General features: G+C 42.2%; 1 protein-coding gene across 1 annotated transcript in view; it reads left to right on the top strand.

The window, feature by feature from the left end:
* The window catches only part of XRRA1 (X-ray radiation resistance associated 1), a 116,922-nt gene extending 103,845 nt beyond the window's left edge, over positions 1-13,077 (top strand). Inside the window, exons 16-18 of the mRNA XM_030199996.1 lie at positions 116-231; positions 5,937-6,039; positions 12,237-13,077. Of these exons, the coding sequence (XP_030055856.1) occupies positions 116-231; positions 5,937-6,039; positions 12,237-12,412 (395 nt within the window). The 3' untranslated portion in view covers positions 12,413-13,077. The remainder of the gene's footprint in view (positions 1-115; positions 232-5,936; positions 6,040-12,236) is intronic.
* Positions 13,078-13,445: the final 368 nt, after the last annotated feature.

Raw genomic sequence — 13,445 nt, 5'->3', positions numbered from 1 at the left:
AATACATTAAACCTTAACTGATGACCGAGGGACTGGATTTTGTATGAGATACACACTAGTGAAAAATCAGGTGTCACAGGACTTAACCCTTCCTTTTCTCTCTCTTTTTTTTAAGGAATACTGGGAAATGTTAGAGCTTTGGAACAGGCACTGAAGCATTTATGTGTGTATAGGGATCCGAAAGCAAAACTGCACTGCATCCAGAAACCTTACATCCCCAAGGAGAAGAAGGTAAACTTAGTATTCAGACATTTAAAGTGTCTGGGGAGAGTAAATCAGGTAGTGACCGACACTTTAGAAGAACAGGCTGAGACTCCAGGGATGCTCCTTTGACCTTGGACAAGCCCCTTCACCCTCCATTGTTTCAGGTACCCACGTGAAGGGCAATTTTATAACTGGGTGTTTGTAGTTACATGTTGCTTGCATGCATAACTGCACGACACGTTATTCTGTAAGGTAGCACGTAAATGCAAGAGGGTGTTTTGTTCATGTGGACGGAGTATGGGAGGGGCACAGCCATGTCTCCAATTTACATGCATAACTTATAGAATGTTGTCAGTTACAAAATGGCAGATACAAATCAAGGTAAGATATACACAAGAAGTAGCACATATGAGTTTATCTTGTTGGGCAGACTAGATGGACCGTGCAGGTCTTTTTCTGCCGTCATCTACTATGTTATGTTATGTTACACGCATAGCATAGAACACTTAGGCGTGCCCATTGACCTGGCATAATGATCGTGCCTAACTTTAGGTGTGCCAGTGCTGACTTACACTCTTGATACTCAGATGCTTTCATAGAATTGGTGCGCCTCATGCGGCATTGGCTTCCTAACTGGAGGTGGCCAGTTATTGAATTGCCCCGTAGATTGTAGGTTCTCTGAGGCTGGGCCAGTGGTGTGCTGGTAAATATTTTACAACGGGCTCTATCTCCAGGCGTAGTAAGCCTTGAAATTTGTGTGGGGGGGGGACCTCAGGGGGTAGATTGGGAGGTCAGCATATTCCTCTCTCCCCCCACCCCCATGCAGGCATACCTTTGCTTGCAGGGGTGCTGAGCTCCGCCAGCCAAATAAATGGACTGATGTCGCTCCCCACTGCTTGTTTCTGGCTCTGAGCAGCATGCCGGGACTTATAATATCACCAAAATGTGTCCTTTCCTTTCTGAGTACACTACATAATTATTGCCACACTAGGACAGACCAAAGGTCCATCAAGCCCAGTATCCTGTTTCCAACAGTGGCCAATCCAGGTCACAAATACCTGGCAAGATCCCAAAAAAGTTCAATACATTTTATGCTGCTTATCCTAGAAATAAGCAGTGAATTTTCCCCACGACATTTTAATAATGGTCTATGGACTTTTCCTTTAGGAAGCCATCCAAACCTTTTTTAAACCCTGCTAAGCTAACCTCCTTTACCACATTCTCTACCAAACCCTTATCCACATTTATTACCGTATGCTTAGATTATTGCAGTCTGCTCCTCACTGATCTCCTACTGAACCATCTCTCTCCCCTTCAAACTATTCATTGTTCTGCTACGTGACTTCTGCCAGTGTCACTCACATAACCTTTAGTCCACTTCATTGACTCCTACTACATTCGTTCTGCAACCTCGGAATTCCTTTCACTACACAGTGAGGTGAAAAAGTATTCACACCCTCCCCCACCACCACCTTTTTCCAGGTTTCCCCTATTATTGCATGTATTTCACACTGAATGGTTTCTTTTCTTTAAACTAACTGTAATATTCAGTGCATTTTTTCTAGCGAAAAAGGTGCAGGTACTCAAATGCCAGGCCATCCTTCAAGGGTGGGGTCATCACTGAGGGATCCACCCCACAATAGCCAGGCCCCCTGCAACAAGTCACAGAATCTATGACAAGGCAGAATTGGTGTGTAGAGCCTGAGCTCTTTCATTAAAACTTGGGGACCATGGGTCAATTTAGCAGACAATGAAAAAGATGCCGGTACTCCATACCCCCTCAAAAAAAGCCCTGGTAATATTAGACAAAGGGGACCTGAGTAAGCAAGTAGCACAGTTTTTAAATTATAACTTCATGTAGTTTATTTGTTACATTTGTATCCCACATTTTCCCACCTATTTGTAGGCTCAATGTGGCTTACATAGTACCGGAGAGGCGTTTGCGGACTCCTGTGTGAACAAATACAAAGTGATGTTGTGGTAAGATCAAGTTCATGTGGCACAGCCACATTAGGGAATCGTACAACGGAAGAGTTGTGTTATGTCCATTACGTACTTTAGTTTTGTTGTGTTGCAGATATCAAGCATTTATGTTAGATCGGCAGGGTATGCCTTTTTAAACAGTTTGGTTTTTAGTGTTTTCCAGAAGTTTAGGTGGTCGTACGTAGTTTTCAAGGCTTTTGGTAGTGCGTTCCACAGTTGTGTGCTAATGTAGGAAAAACTGGATGCGTAAGTTGATTTGTATTTGAGTACTTTGCAGCTTGGGTAGTGCAGATTTAGGTACGTTCGTGTTGATTCGGATGTGTTTCTAGTTGGTAGGTCGATCAAGTCTGTCATGTATCCCGGGGCTTCACAGTAGATAATTTTGTGAACCAGAGTGCAGATTTTGAAAGCAATGCGTTCTTTGATTGGGAGCCAGTGTAGTTTTTCGCGGAGGGGTTTTGCACTCTCAAATCGCATTTTTCCGAAGATAAGCCTAGCTGCTGTGTTTTGAGCAGTCTGAAGTTTCTTTAAGGTTTGTTCTTTACATCCCACATAGATTCCATTGCAGTAGTCTACATGGCTTAGTACCATTGATTCTACCAGGTTGCGAAATATTTCCCTCGGGAAGAATTGCTTCAGGCGTTTGAGCTTCCACATTGAGTGGAACATTTTCTTTGTCGTGGATGTCACTTAGCTCTCTAGTGTTAAGTTGTGGTCCATTGTAACGCCGAGGATTTTCAGGGTGTAATCTGGGGTGTTGATGATTGTGGGGTTGTCCGCGCTGTGTTGGGACGAGAGGATGAAATGGTGTGTTTTATCTTTGTTGAGTTTTAGTTGGAATGCATTAGCCCAAGAGTCCATGATGTTCAAGCTGATCTTGATTTCGTTGGTGATTTCTGTCAGGTTAGATTTATAAGTAATGTATATTGTGACATCGTCTGCATAGATGAAAGGGTTAAAGCCTTGGTTGGATAAGGACTTGGCTAGTGGGGTCATCATTAGGTTGAATAGGATTGGTGATAGCAGTGATCCTTGTGGTACTCCACAGTCTGCTTTCCACGGTGATGATATGTTTGAGTTTGATTTTACTTGATATGTTCTTGTGGTTAGGAAACCCTTGATCCAGCTAAGTATGTTTCCACCAATCCCGAACTTATCTAGTAATCTTATTAATATATTATGGTTTACCATGTCGAATGCACTAGACATGTTGAATTGGAGGAGGAGGATGTTTTTGCCTATTGCTATTTCCTGCTTGAATTTGGCTAGAAGAGTGAGTAGTACTGTTTCTGTGCTGTGGAGAGGACGAAAACCTGATTGAGACTTGTATAATATTGAGAATTTGTTTATATAAATTCTGTGAGTTGTTTGGCTACCATGCTTTCCATCAGTTTGACTACCAACGGGATGGATGCTACTGGATGGTAGTTAGTGATTTCATTTGTTTTTTTCTTGGTGTCTTTTAGTATCGGGGTGAGTAGGATGTTGCCGTTTTCCTTAGGGAAGAGACCTTGCTGAAGCATGTAGTTTAGGTGGGATGTGAGGTCTGCTATGAAGCGGTCAGAGGCGGATTTCATTAGGTAGTTGGGACAGGTATCTAGTTTGCAGTGAGTGTTGGAGAACCTGCTGATCATCTGTGTAACAGTATCGACGGTAAGGAGGGCGAAGTTTAACCAGGTTCGGTCGGCCAGGTATTCTCCAGTAGTTGGGTCCAACTCATTAAGAAACAAATTTATCCAACACCTATATAACCCATGTAAAAGATGTAGAAGGTGTCTGCCCCCTTAGTTACTCAAACACCAACTGGCCAAATTTAATTAATAATTAGATTAAGCTAATTGAACATAGCCAGCCCTGTTCACTCTAAACCTCACTAGCTATTGAACCTTACCATGACAGTGAACTAGTCACCACAAAGTATGCCACAATCAAATGAAATTTTGTTATGCTCATAGATTGGCCTCTTTGAAAATTTACTAGGTCCGAATGCATACATTTTTACTAAAAATTCCACTAAGCTGTTAAATTTATGAGCATACAAACTGGATAGTAACAGGGGGTGGATTTAGAGCAGAGAAAAGGAGTTAGGAGCTTAGCACTGATTTTCAGCACCAGGCTCATAAATTAAGTCAAATGAATGGCAAGCTTAATTTACATAAGTAAGTAAGTACATAAGTAATGCCACACTGGGAAAAGACCAAGGGTCCATCGAGCCCAGCATCCTGTCCACGACAGCGGCCAATCCAGGCCAAGGGCACCTGGCAAGCTTCCCAAACGTACAAATATTCTATACAATCAAGCCATTGTGACATCACTAATGAGGTTGGCTCTTATTGGTGGAATGAGCCACTATGACATCACAATAGGTTAAATCACTGCTCTATGTAATAAAAGTGAGCCAAGTAGAGGACATAAGTACATAAGTAATGCCACACTGGGAAAAGACCAAGGGTCCATCGAGCCCAGCATCCTATCCACGACAGCGGCCAATCCAGGCCAAGGGCACCTGGAAAGCTTCCCAAACTAAGATGAATTTTCAACAGAAAACTTATGCAGCTAAGTTTGGCTGAAAAATAGGGCATTAATTTAAGAGCTCAGCATTTTCTGAATACCAAGCCCATAATTCCTGCAACCAATCCCCAAAGAGAGGGAAAGTCCAACATTCGGAATCTTACATCTGCAGAGAGATGGTAAATATAATATCTAGAAACCTTCCACTAAGATCTTACATACCAAGGAGGAGGAGGAAGGTATCATAGAGATACATTTTAACAGAACATCTATGGAATTAATTTAAAAATCTAGACATCACAAATTATTCAAGACTGTAGTTGAACTGCTTTGATTGATGGACACAAAAGTCTATATCTGGAATGGGCAACCACAGTCCTCAAGGGCCACAACCCAGTCGGGTTTTCAAGATTTCCTCTGTGAATATGCATGAGATTGATTTGCATGTACTGCTTCCATTGTGTGCAAATCGATCTCATGCATATTCATGATGGAAATCTTGAAACCCAACTGAGTTGTTCCCCTCGAGGACCGTGGTTGCCCACCCTTCTTCTGTATTTATACTGATGATGTATCTACCCACAGCTTTCAGTAAATCTCTGCTTTACTTCCCCACATCTACAAATTTCATAAGTACATAAGTGTTGCCATACTGGGACAGACCGAAGGTGCATCAAGCCCACTATCCTGTTTCCAACAGTGGCCAATCAAGGTCACAAACACCTGGCAAGATCTCAAAACAGTTCAATACATCCTATGCTGCCCATCCTAGAAACAGCAGATCTTTCCCAAGTCCATCCTAATAATGGCCTATGGACTTTCCCTTTAAGAAGCTATCCAAATCCTTTTTAAAACCCCGCTAAGCTAACTGCTTTTACCACATTCTCTGGGAACGAATTCAAGAGACTAATTACACGTTGAGTGAAGAAATATTTTCTCCGGTTTGTTTTAAATTTAGTACTTTGTAGCTTCATTGCTTGCCCCCTAGTCCTAGTATTTTTGAAAAGAGTAAACAAACGATTCATGTCTACCCATTCCACTCCACTCATTATTTTATTGACCTCTATCATTTCTCCCTTCAGCCACCTTTTCTCCAGGCTGAAGAGCCCTAGACGCTTCAGCCTTTCTTCGTAGAGAAGTCGTCCCACCCCCTTCATCATTTTCATCGCCCTTCTCTGTACCTTTTCTAATTCCATTATTTCAGCAGTGAAGTGACTTGTTCTCTGCTTTTGTTTTAGCTTAGATTACCAGCTGCTCCACCTCGGAAGAGCAAAGCAGAGGTATTGGATGAAATCCTCACCAACATGAAGAATGCACAGCACTTCACAGACATCCCACTAGGTACCTTAGCCTTCCCTAAGCTTTTTGATTCCTGACATCCACTTCTATACAAATGAAACAGCAGTCCTCAGTTGTTGCAGTCATCTGGATTCTAAAGCACATTAAATAGATCTGAAGCAAGAGCTTGCAAGTGAGAGATAGCCGCAGCATTCTGCACTGTTACAGTTGTGTGCTGGGTACGATGGAGCCACGGCCTGATACACCTTTCACTGTTGAATTTTGCCCTGTTCTTATGTGTCACTGCCAGCCCTTTCCATGCAATTGAATCCTAGGTACGGGATCAGAGATTGGCGTATTTCATGTGTTCTTTCTGGTTGTGATGAAGATATCATGATTATTTTTTAAAGATATTTTAGCATATAAAGTAAACTGGTTTTGTATAACTAATTGGGGAAGTGTTGTTTTATTGTACATCTCTTTCTTTCTCTCTCTCTCTCTATATATATAAATATATATAATCTTTGAATTTATGTCCCAACTTATCCCAAATAGTTCAAGGCGGTTTTTACAAAGAGAACCAGAAAAACACTGGGAGTTACAATCACTTTAAAATAAAATAAACTCAATCCATATCCCGAATCGAGTATCTTAAAAAGATAAGTTTTCAAGTGTTTATGAAAAGAATAAAAAGAAGATTGATACTTAAATGTGCAGTGATTAAGCATTCTAAATTTTTACTGCCTGATAACGGAAAAGAGGCATCTACGGTACTTTTATAACGTATCCTCTCAAATGAACGAAAATCATGATGATGAACCAAAGCTGTTATAATGGAGCAGTAAGGCTCTGGGGCTTATCCAAAATATATTTTAAAAACTATACGAGCCTGTATTGGTTACCAATGATGATGTCATCAACGGAGTAGCCCTATTGAATCTTTATGGACAAAAAAATCAGTCTACTGTGGTATTTTCCAGGAGTTGGAGTTTGTTTAGTAATATATCAGAAAAATCAGAATATAATATGTTACAATAATCTAGATACGTGTACGTGAGTATCAATGACCTCAATAACAAAGCAAATAGATCTTTGTTGAAAATATGGCCGAATACCTCTCAGTTCTTGTAATTTAAGAAAGATTTTCCTATATAAGGAGGTCTTTTACTAAGGTGCTAAAAATCAGCTGATGCTAATCGCTGAGATGCCCATAGAAATATAATGAGCGTCTCAGCATTTTGCGCCAGCTGATTTTTACCGCGAGCCAAAAAAGTTACCCCCCTTAGTTGTTTACTTGAGGTTTCATAGATAGTGTTGAATCACTCCTAAAACTGAGAGGTTTTTTTCCCCCCACTGGAAACAACACACCAGAGCTTAAAGAAACAGTAGGTGCTAAAGGTTTATTAGTGTGTTATCAAACCAGAGAACTTTACTTTTCTGAATATTCAATTTTACCAAATGCTCCTGAGTCCACCTCTCTATTTTTTCAATGCAGTTTTGTATGCAAATGTAAGTCAGAGATAATGTTTGCTGTACTGGAACTAAAATGAACATATCATCCGTATAGGGGTTTATTCACTCTCCCCTTTCAAACATTGAGCCCAACCAGCTCATATAAATGTTGAAAAGAATAGGAGAGAAGGGTGAACCCTGTGGAACTCTTATGTACAGGTTTCTCCTTTTTAGCTACACTATAACTCTTATTAGTCCAGAAATATTTGATCCACTTCAGAAGAGGGCCTATTTTACTAAACTGCGCTAGTGATTACCACGCGTCAAATGAATAGGCTGCGGCACATTTGCTGCACCAGGAATCGCTAGTGCGGTTAAGTAAAAGAGACCCTAAATTTCAATAACATTACATTATATGATCAACAGTATCAAACGCTGTTGAAATGTCAAATTGTAGCAACAGCACCATCTGGAAGCCCTGGTTCAATTCTTCCCTGACACCAGATAGCAGTGTCACAATAACACCGTCCACTGGAGCAAGTTTTTCTGTTTCTGCCCACTTTTCCTGCTCCCAGATCAGATCCGGACCCCAGAGTAAATGCTTTTACCCATATGCTACATCCTGTCTCTCTCTCTCTCTCTCTCTCTCTCTCTCTCTCTCTCCATCTTCAGCCAACAGATTGTGAGTAACTTCAGCCTCTGTTTCAATGGTCATTCTCTCTCTCCACCCCCCTTCCCTGCGCCAAGCAATTCCATTGCTTTGATCCTTCTCCTCCTGATGGAAAGAGCCATGGAACTATGCAGAGAGTGACAGGACCAGGAATAACCCACTCCCTCTGAGGCCTGGGATTGCTGAACCTGCCAAAAGAGAATCCACTAAACTGCCTTTGATCTCTACACAGAAATGGGAAAGACGGAGAGGGGGTGAATAAGAGGAGATAGATGAAAAGGGGAAAGAAGAGGGAGCAAGTGAGTGGAATGAAAGGAGGAGGGAGAAGGAAGAAGAAGATGAAGATGAAGGGAAAAGGATTGAAAAGGGGAGGGGATTTTTTTTACGCTATCTCAGAACATGCCGCATCTATTTCAGGAATACATAGGACACTGTGGGCTTTAGAGGGGCCTAGGGATTTGGAAGCGGTTCGTCATTGCTGGGAACAAGACAGGGGTTTGACTTTGGAATCTTGGGACGTGCTTTCATTAATCAAAGGTATACCGAGACTCACGAGCAATGCAAATTATAGAAAGTGTTACTTTTGAGTCTTGCATAGAGCCTATTTCACTCAGGTACAGATGGTTTGAGTGGGAGGATTGTCTTCTGCGCTGTGTCCCAAATGTAAACTATCAGATAATACGTATTATCATGCCTTTTAGGGTTGCGATAAAATTCAACGTTTTTGGAAGCAAATCACCAGATATCTCTCGTGTCTAATTCGACGACCGCTGGTGTGTACCCCAACTATATTGTTGTTGGATAGCCCTGGTCCAAGAATGGGACGGGCAGCGACATCTACGATGCTGCTTCGGAAGGCCTTCTTATTAGCACGGAAATGTATCCTGCAATCCTGGTTGTCAGAGGGGCCGCCAGCATATTGGCACTGGCGCAATCAACTCCATCAATTGATGGTCTGGGAAGCTTGAGAGGCGAGGGGCTCACATAGATAGAAGGCGCGTTTCTTGAAGCTCTGGGACCCATGCTTGTCATCCTTGTCTTCTAGGGGAAGGAGCTTGGTGCTAATTGAGCTATGATTGGATGGGGAGCTGTGTAATTTGTTGAGATATGGGAGGTATTTGATTATTGCTCTTCATGCTGGGAGTGGAACAGGGAGGGGGGTGGGTAATAATTTATGTTGTTCCAGTCACCTTATGGGTTTGTTGGGGAATAAAGTGTCAATACTTAGATATGTATATTGCTAAGTTTCCTCCATTGATGTTTTAGAGGTTAACAGTTGTTATGGAACGCACTGCCAAAAGTCATAAAAACAACATATGACCACCTAAATTTCCGGAAATCACTAAAAACAAACCTGTTCAAAAAGGCATACCCCACCGACCCAACATAGCCTGAGTATCTGCAACACAACGAAACCAAAGCTCGTAATGGGCATAACTTAACTCTTCCTCTCTAAGATCCACTAATGTGTCTGTCACACATGAACCTTATTCTACCACAACATCACCTTGTATTTGTTCATACCAGAATTGGCGAATGCTGATACGGTACTTAGTAAGCCACATTGAGCCTGCAAATAGGTGGGAAAATGTGGGGTACAAAAATGTGGGGTACAAATGTAACAAATAAATAAATAAGAGCTTAGGCCCCATAAGAAATGACTGAGTGCTGGTTCGTGTAGGGCTATGAGAGGAGCTAGTTGAGGGGTGAGGGGAGGGGATCTGCTGTTAGTTTACACACTTGTTTTAAGTTGAATAATCACGGGGATTGACGATAGTAGGGTGGGTGTGTCTCTATTTCATGTTATACCACACCTGTAGGGTTGGCATATAAGTAGGGAGGGAACGAGGAGGGTGGGATGGGGGGACAGGGTATATTCAGCCAAGCACTGGGAGAATGTCATTGATGTATAACTCACTTCTCATTTGTTGTCTCATGGAGAGTTAAGTGGGGTAGGTGGGGAAAGAATGTAAGTTGACATGAAATGGTTGTCATCTGTTGAGGGTTTAATTTGGGAGGAGGTTTTAATAGTGTAAGTTGGGGAGGGGAGAAAATGTAAAAATTATGATGATGGAATACCACGTTGCCTTTGTTTGTTATGTACTAAGAACCAGTTTGCTAGTGGAGTTTGTTGGCATGTTAACATGCTGTATCTAAAATGCAAAACAGGGAAATCCTCTACGACAACAAATCACAGCAGGCAAAAGTAGAGGCTGACCAAAGACGAATCACCACTGGAGATATGAATCCAACAGTCTTTATTGATATAATTAAAGGAAGGACCCAACACGGGCCGTGTTTCGACGCATGCAAGCGCCTACATCAGGGGCCAAACAGTAAACTCTATAGGTGAAAAATAGTAATAAAATAATCATAAGTAAAAACAATGAACTCTGTACAAAAAAAGCATGCTCGGATTATGCTGCAGCTCTGTGCACTTACAAAGGGAGAGAGAATCAGAGCATGCCATGGATTTGGTGCTGTCTCTTACATGCATGGCAAATGCAGCTCGCAGGTTGAGTGGAAGCGAGCCTCTGTGAAGGATCTGTCTTTCTAACAATCACGACTTTTTGCGTGCACTCCCTCTGTGGGTTCAATATTCATGGGTGTGCCATCAATGTAGAAAGCCAGGAGAGCTTAGATAGAACAGTAGCTAAGCAATGTAAGTCAATATTCAGTGGAAAACTATCTTGCAGCTATACAGTATCTAGCACTCACATTATTATATTAATTCAGAAGAATGAAGAATTTATATGCTCTTCAGTGCAGCTCAGTCTGTTCTAGTGTAGCTCATCCCAGCTTCAAGGGTTTTAGGGTAATTCTCACTCTTCCCTCTAAGACAGTGGTAGTTATAGAGGGAAATCTTTGAGGGTCACAGATGGGTTGCATTTTCAGGATATCCTTAATGAATATGCACACGGTAAATTAATTTGCTTGTATAATACCTCCATTGCATGTATATTCAATAGAGACATTCTGAAAAGCCAAGTTGTGGCAGCCCTCAGGGACTGGCAAGGCCTTCAAAGACTGAAATGATATAAACTTTAAATATTTCTGTAATAGACTCGGTCCAGATTAGCATAAACTGGTGCTCCTTCCTCTTGGGACCGGCCTGCTTGCCTTGTTCTGCTTCCATTATGCACAGAAGCAGATTACACTTGCCTTTATTGCAGCAAAAGGTCCCAGCCTAAGAAAAAAATCAGTCAGCTCTCTTTCATCACAAGGTCTTTTACTTGGAGAGGAAAAGTCGCCTTTCTTCTGTCACAGGGTCCCAACCTAGAAGAGGAGCTATCAGGATGCCAGGCAGCTTTTTGTAAGCAGCTGAGAACAGGTATTTCCCCAATGGAATTCAGTCTTCCACATTATCAGGTCAGTTGAGGAATTTTGCTTACCCTGGTAATCAACCCTGTACAAGGTAATTTACATGTCCCCTAAAGCATTTACAATGAATGTCTGAGGGCGGTTAAGTAACTTGCTCAAGACCACGTTACTTAGTACTCTCACTACTACACTATCCTCTCAGCATAGCCAAAAAGAACTCTATCAGCATGCCAAACTGTATTGCCATGAGTTTATACCAGAAAAAAAACTACACCATTAGGAAACAGAAGCAGTAGAATATTTAGGAAATCATTGAAAAGTGGACTTAGCCACTGCCAGAGCTCCTCAAACCCTGAATCTCTGTCAACCCATGAAAGGCGAGCTGACAGAATACCTGAAACCCATGGGAGAACAATGCATTTTATGGGTCACTCTCTATCTACCATACATCAGAACAGTTAAGCCTCCCCCTGTACTGGAAGATCTAGAAAGTGAGCATTAAGGAAGATGAGGGCACAGCTCCATAGTTTCGGGTGACGCTGGTTTATTCCTTGTTTTACTCCAGTGCATGCAAGAATCTGTACTTTTGATTCTCCTAAGAAAAGCAGGGTTATGAGACATGTTTGCAATGGGCTAAAACCAGAACTAGCTCAGCTTGTCCTGGACAATAAAAATAAGAGTCAGCTCTGAGGTTGGTAATCTAGTCCTAGCCTCAGACTACCAAATGTGTAATTAAAGGCCAACTCAGAACAATCACAGGGTAAGTTTATAGCCCCTTACAGTTCTACCACTGAAATAACATTTGGGATTTTTGCAGCACCCCTACTGAAAAAGAAGAAGGCTCCTCGGAAAGAGCACGGAGAAGCCCTGACCCTACTGAAGGAAGTCCAGGTGGAGTATACAAAGATCCTCGAACACTCGGTGAAGAGAGCTAAGGAGCTTCGGATGCTCAGTCTTGATCTCCCACTTACAGCGATGGATTTAAGCTGCTAACGGCAAGATAAGGTTAAGTAAGCATTCAGCTGGTCAGAGGAGCTGCTGTATTAGCATTTCATTTTGAAGAGTCATCAATAGCCAATGGCGTAGAGAGCACTGTGTTCAAAGTTTGAGAGCGCTGAAGTATCCACTCTGCTTAAAGGAATTTCTTTTATGCAAAAATCCAGTATCATGTTAAAAATTGACAAAAATGATAATAGATTAATGTGAATGGCAATGCTGTACATTGGCACCTCACTGCCGTGCATGTAACGCCAATTCCATAATGGCAGCTTGGGGCCAAGAGTCCATTATAGTGTACTGGCGTAAGGTCAGCATTGGCGTGTCCATGTATAGGTTCACTCTCATGCCATGTCAATGGCCAGCGTACGTTGTTACACCAAGTGATGTGTGTAATTTGGGGACACGCCCATGGCCCACCCATGTTCCACTCACGTTTATGCCCCCCTCTGCAGATTCTATAAAGTTGTGCGCCCAAATTTCCAACTAGCATGTAGATTTGGGCATGCAAGTTATAGAATAGTTGAACATATAACTTAATTGTTAAAATAGGCGACGATAGGCCCTTAAGTTGCATTAACTGGTACTAGTTGGCACAAATCTGTGGTTATATGTGTAACTGCCCTTAGACGCTATTCTATCTTAGCACCTAAATGCTATAGCACGCAAGTACAAAAGGGGGGGGGGACATGGGGGACCAACTGCCTGCTTTAGGTGTGACCATATACATCAGTCTTTGACATGGCATAATCAGGGCCGGTTTTAGATATGGTGGGGCCCAGGGCAGAAATTAAGGAGGGGCCCCTGATCCCCTCCCCAATCTCCCCACCTGCATTGGGTACTACTCAGTGTGGGCATCTCTTCCCCTTCTCCCCATCAACAGTCCATCTTCCTCCCGTCCCCTCGCCTTGTAATTTAAAAAAAAAAAATTATTTCCCTTCTTAGAGGGGCCCTGATGCAGCAGCCATCTTCCTACCTCCAACTGTCCTGAAGCTTTCTCCCAGGCAGAAACAAGAAATTGCGTCAGAAG

This window comes from Microcaecilia unicolor, chromosome 4 (genome assembly GCF_901765095.1).
Source record: "Microcaecilia unicolor chromosome 4, aMicUni1.1, whole genome shotgun sequence".
Lineage (NCBI taxonomy): Eukaryota > Metazoa > Chordata > Amphibia > Gymnophiona > Siphonopidae > Microcaecilia > Microcaecilia unicolor.
This window is presented reverse-complemented; position numbering and strand designations above follow the sequence as displayed.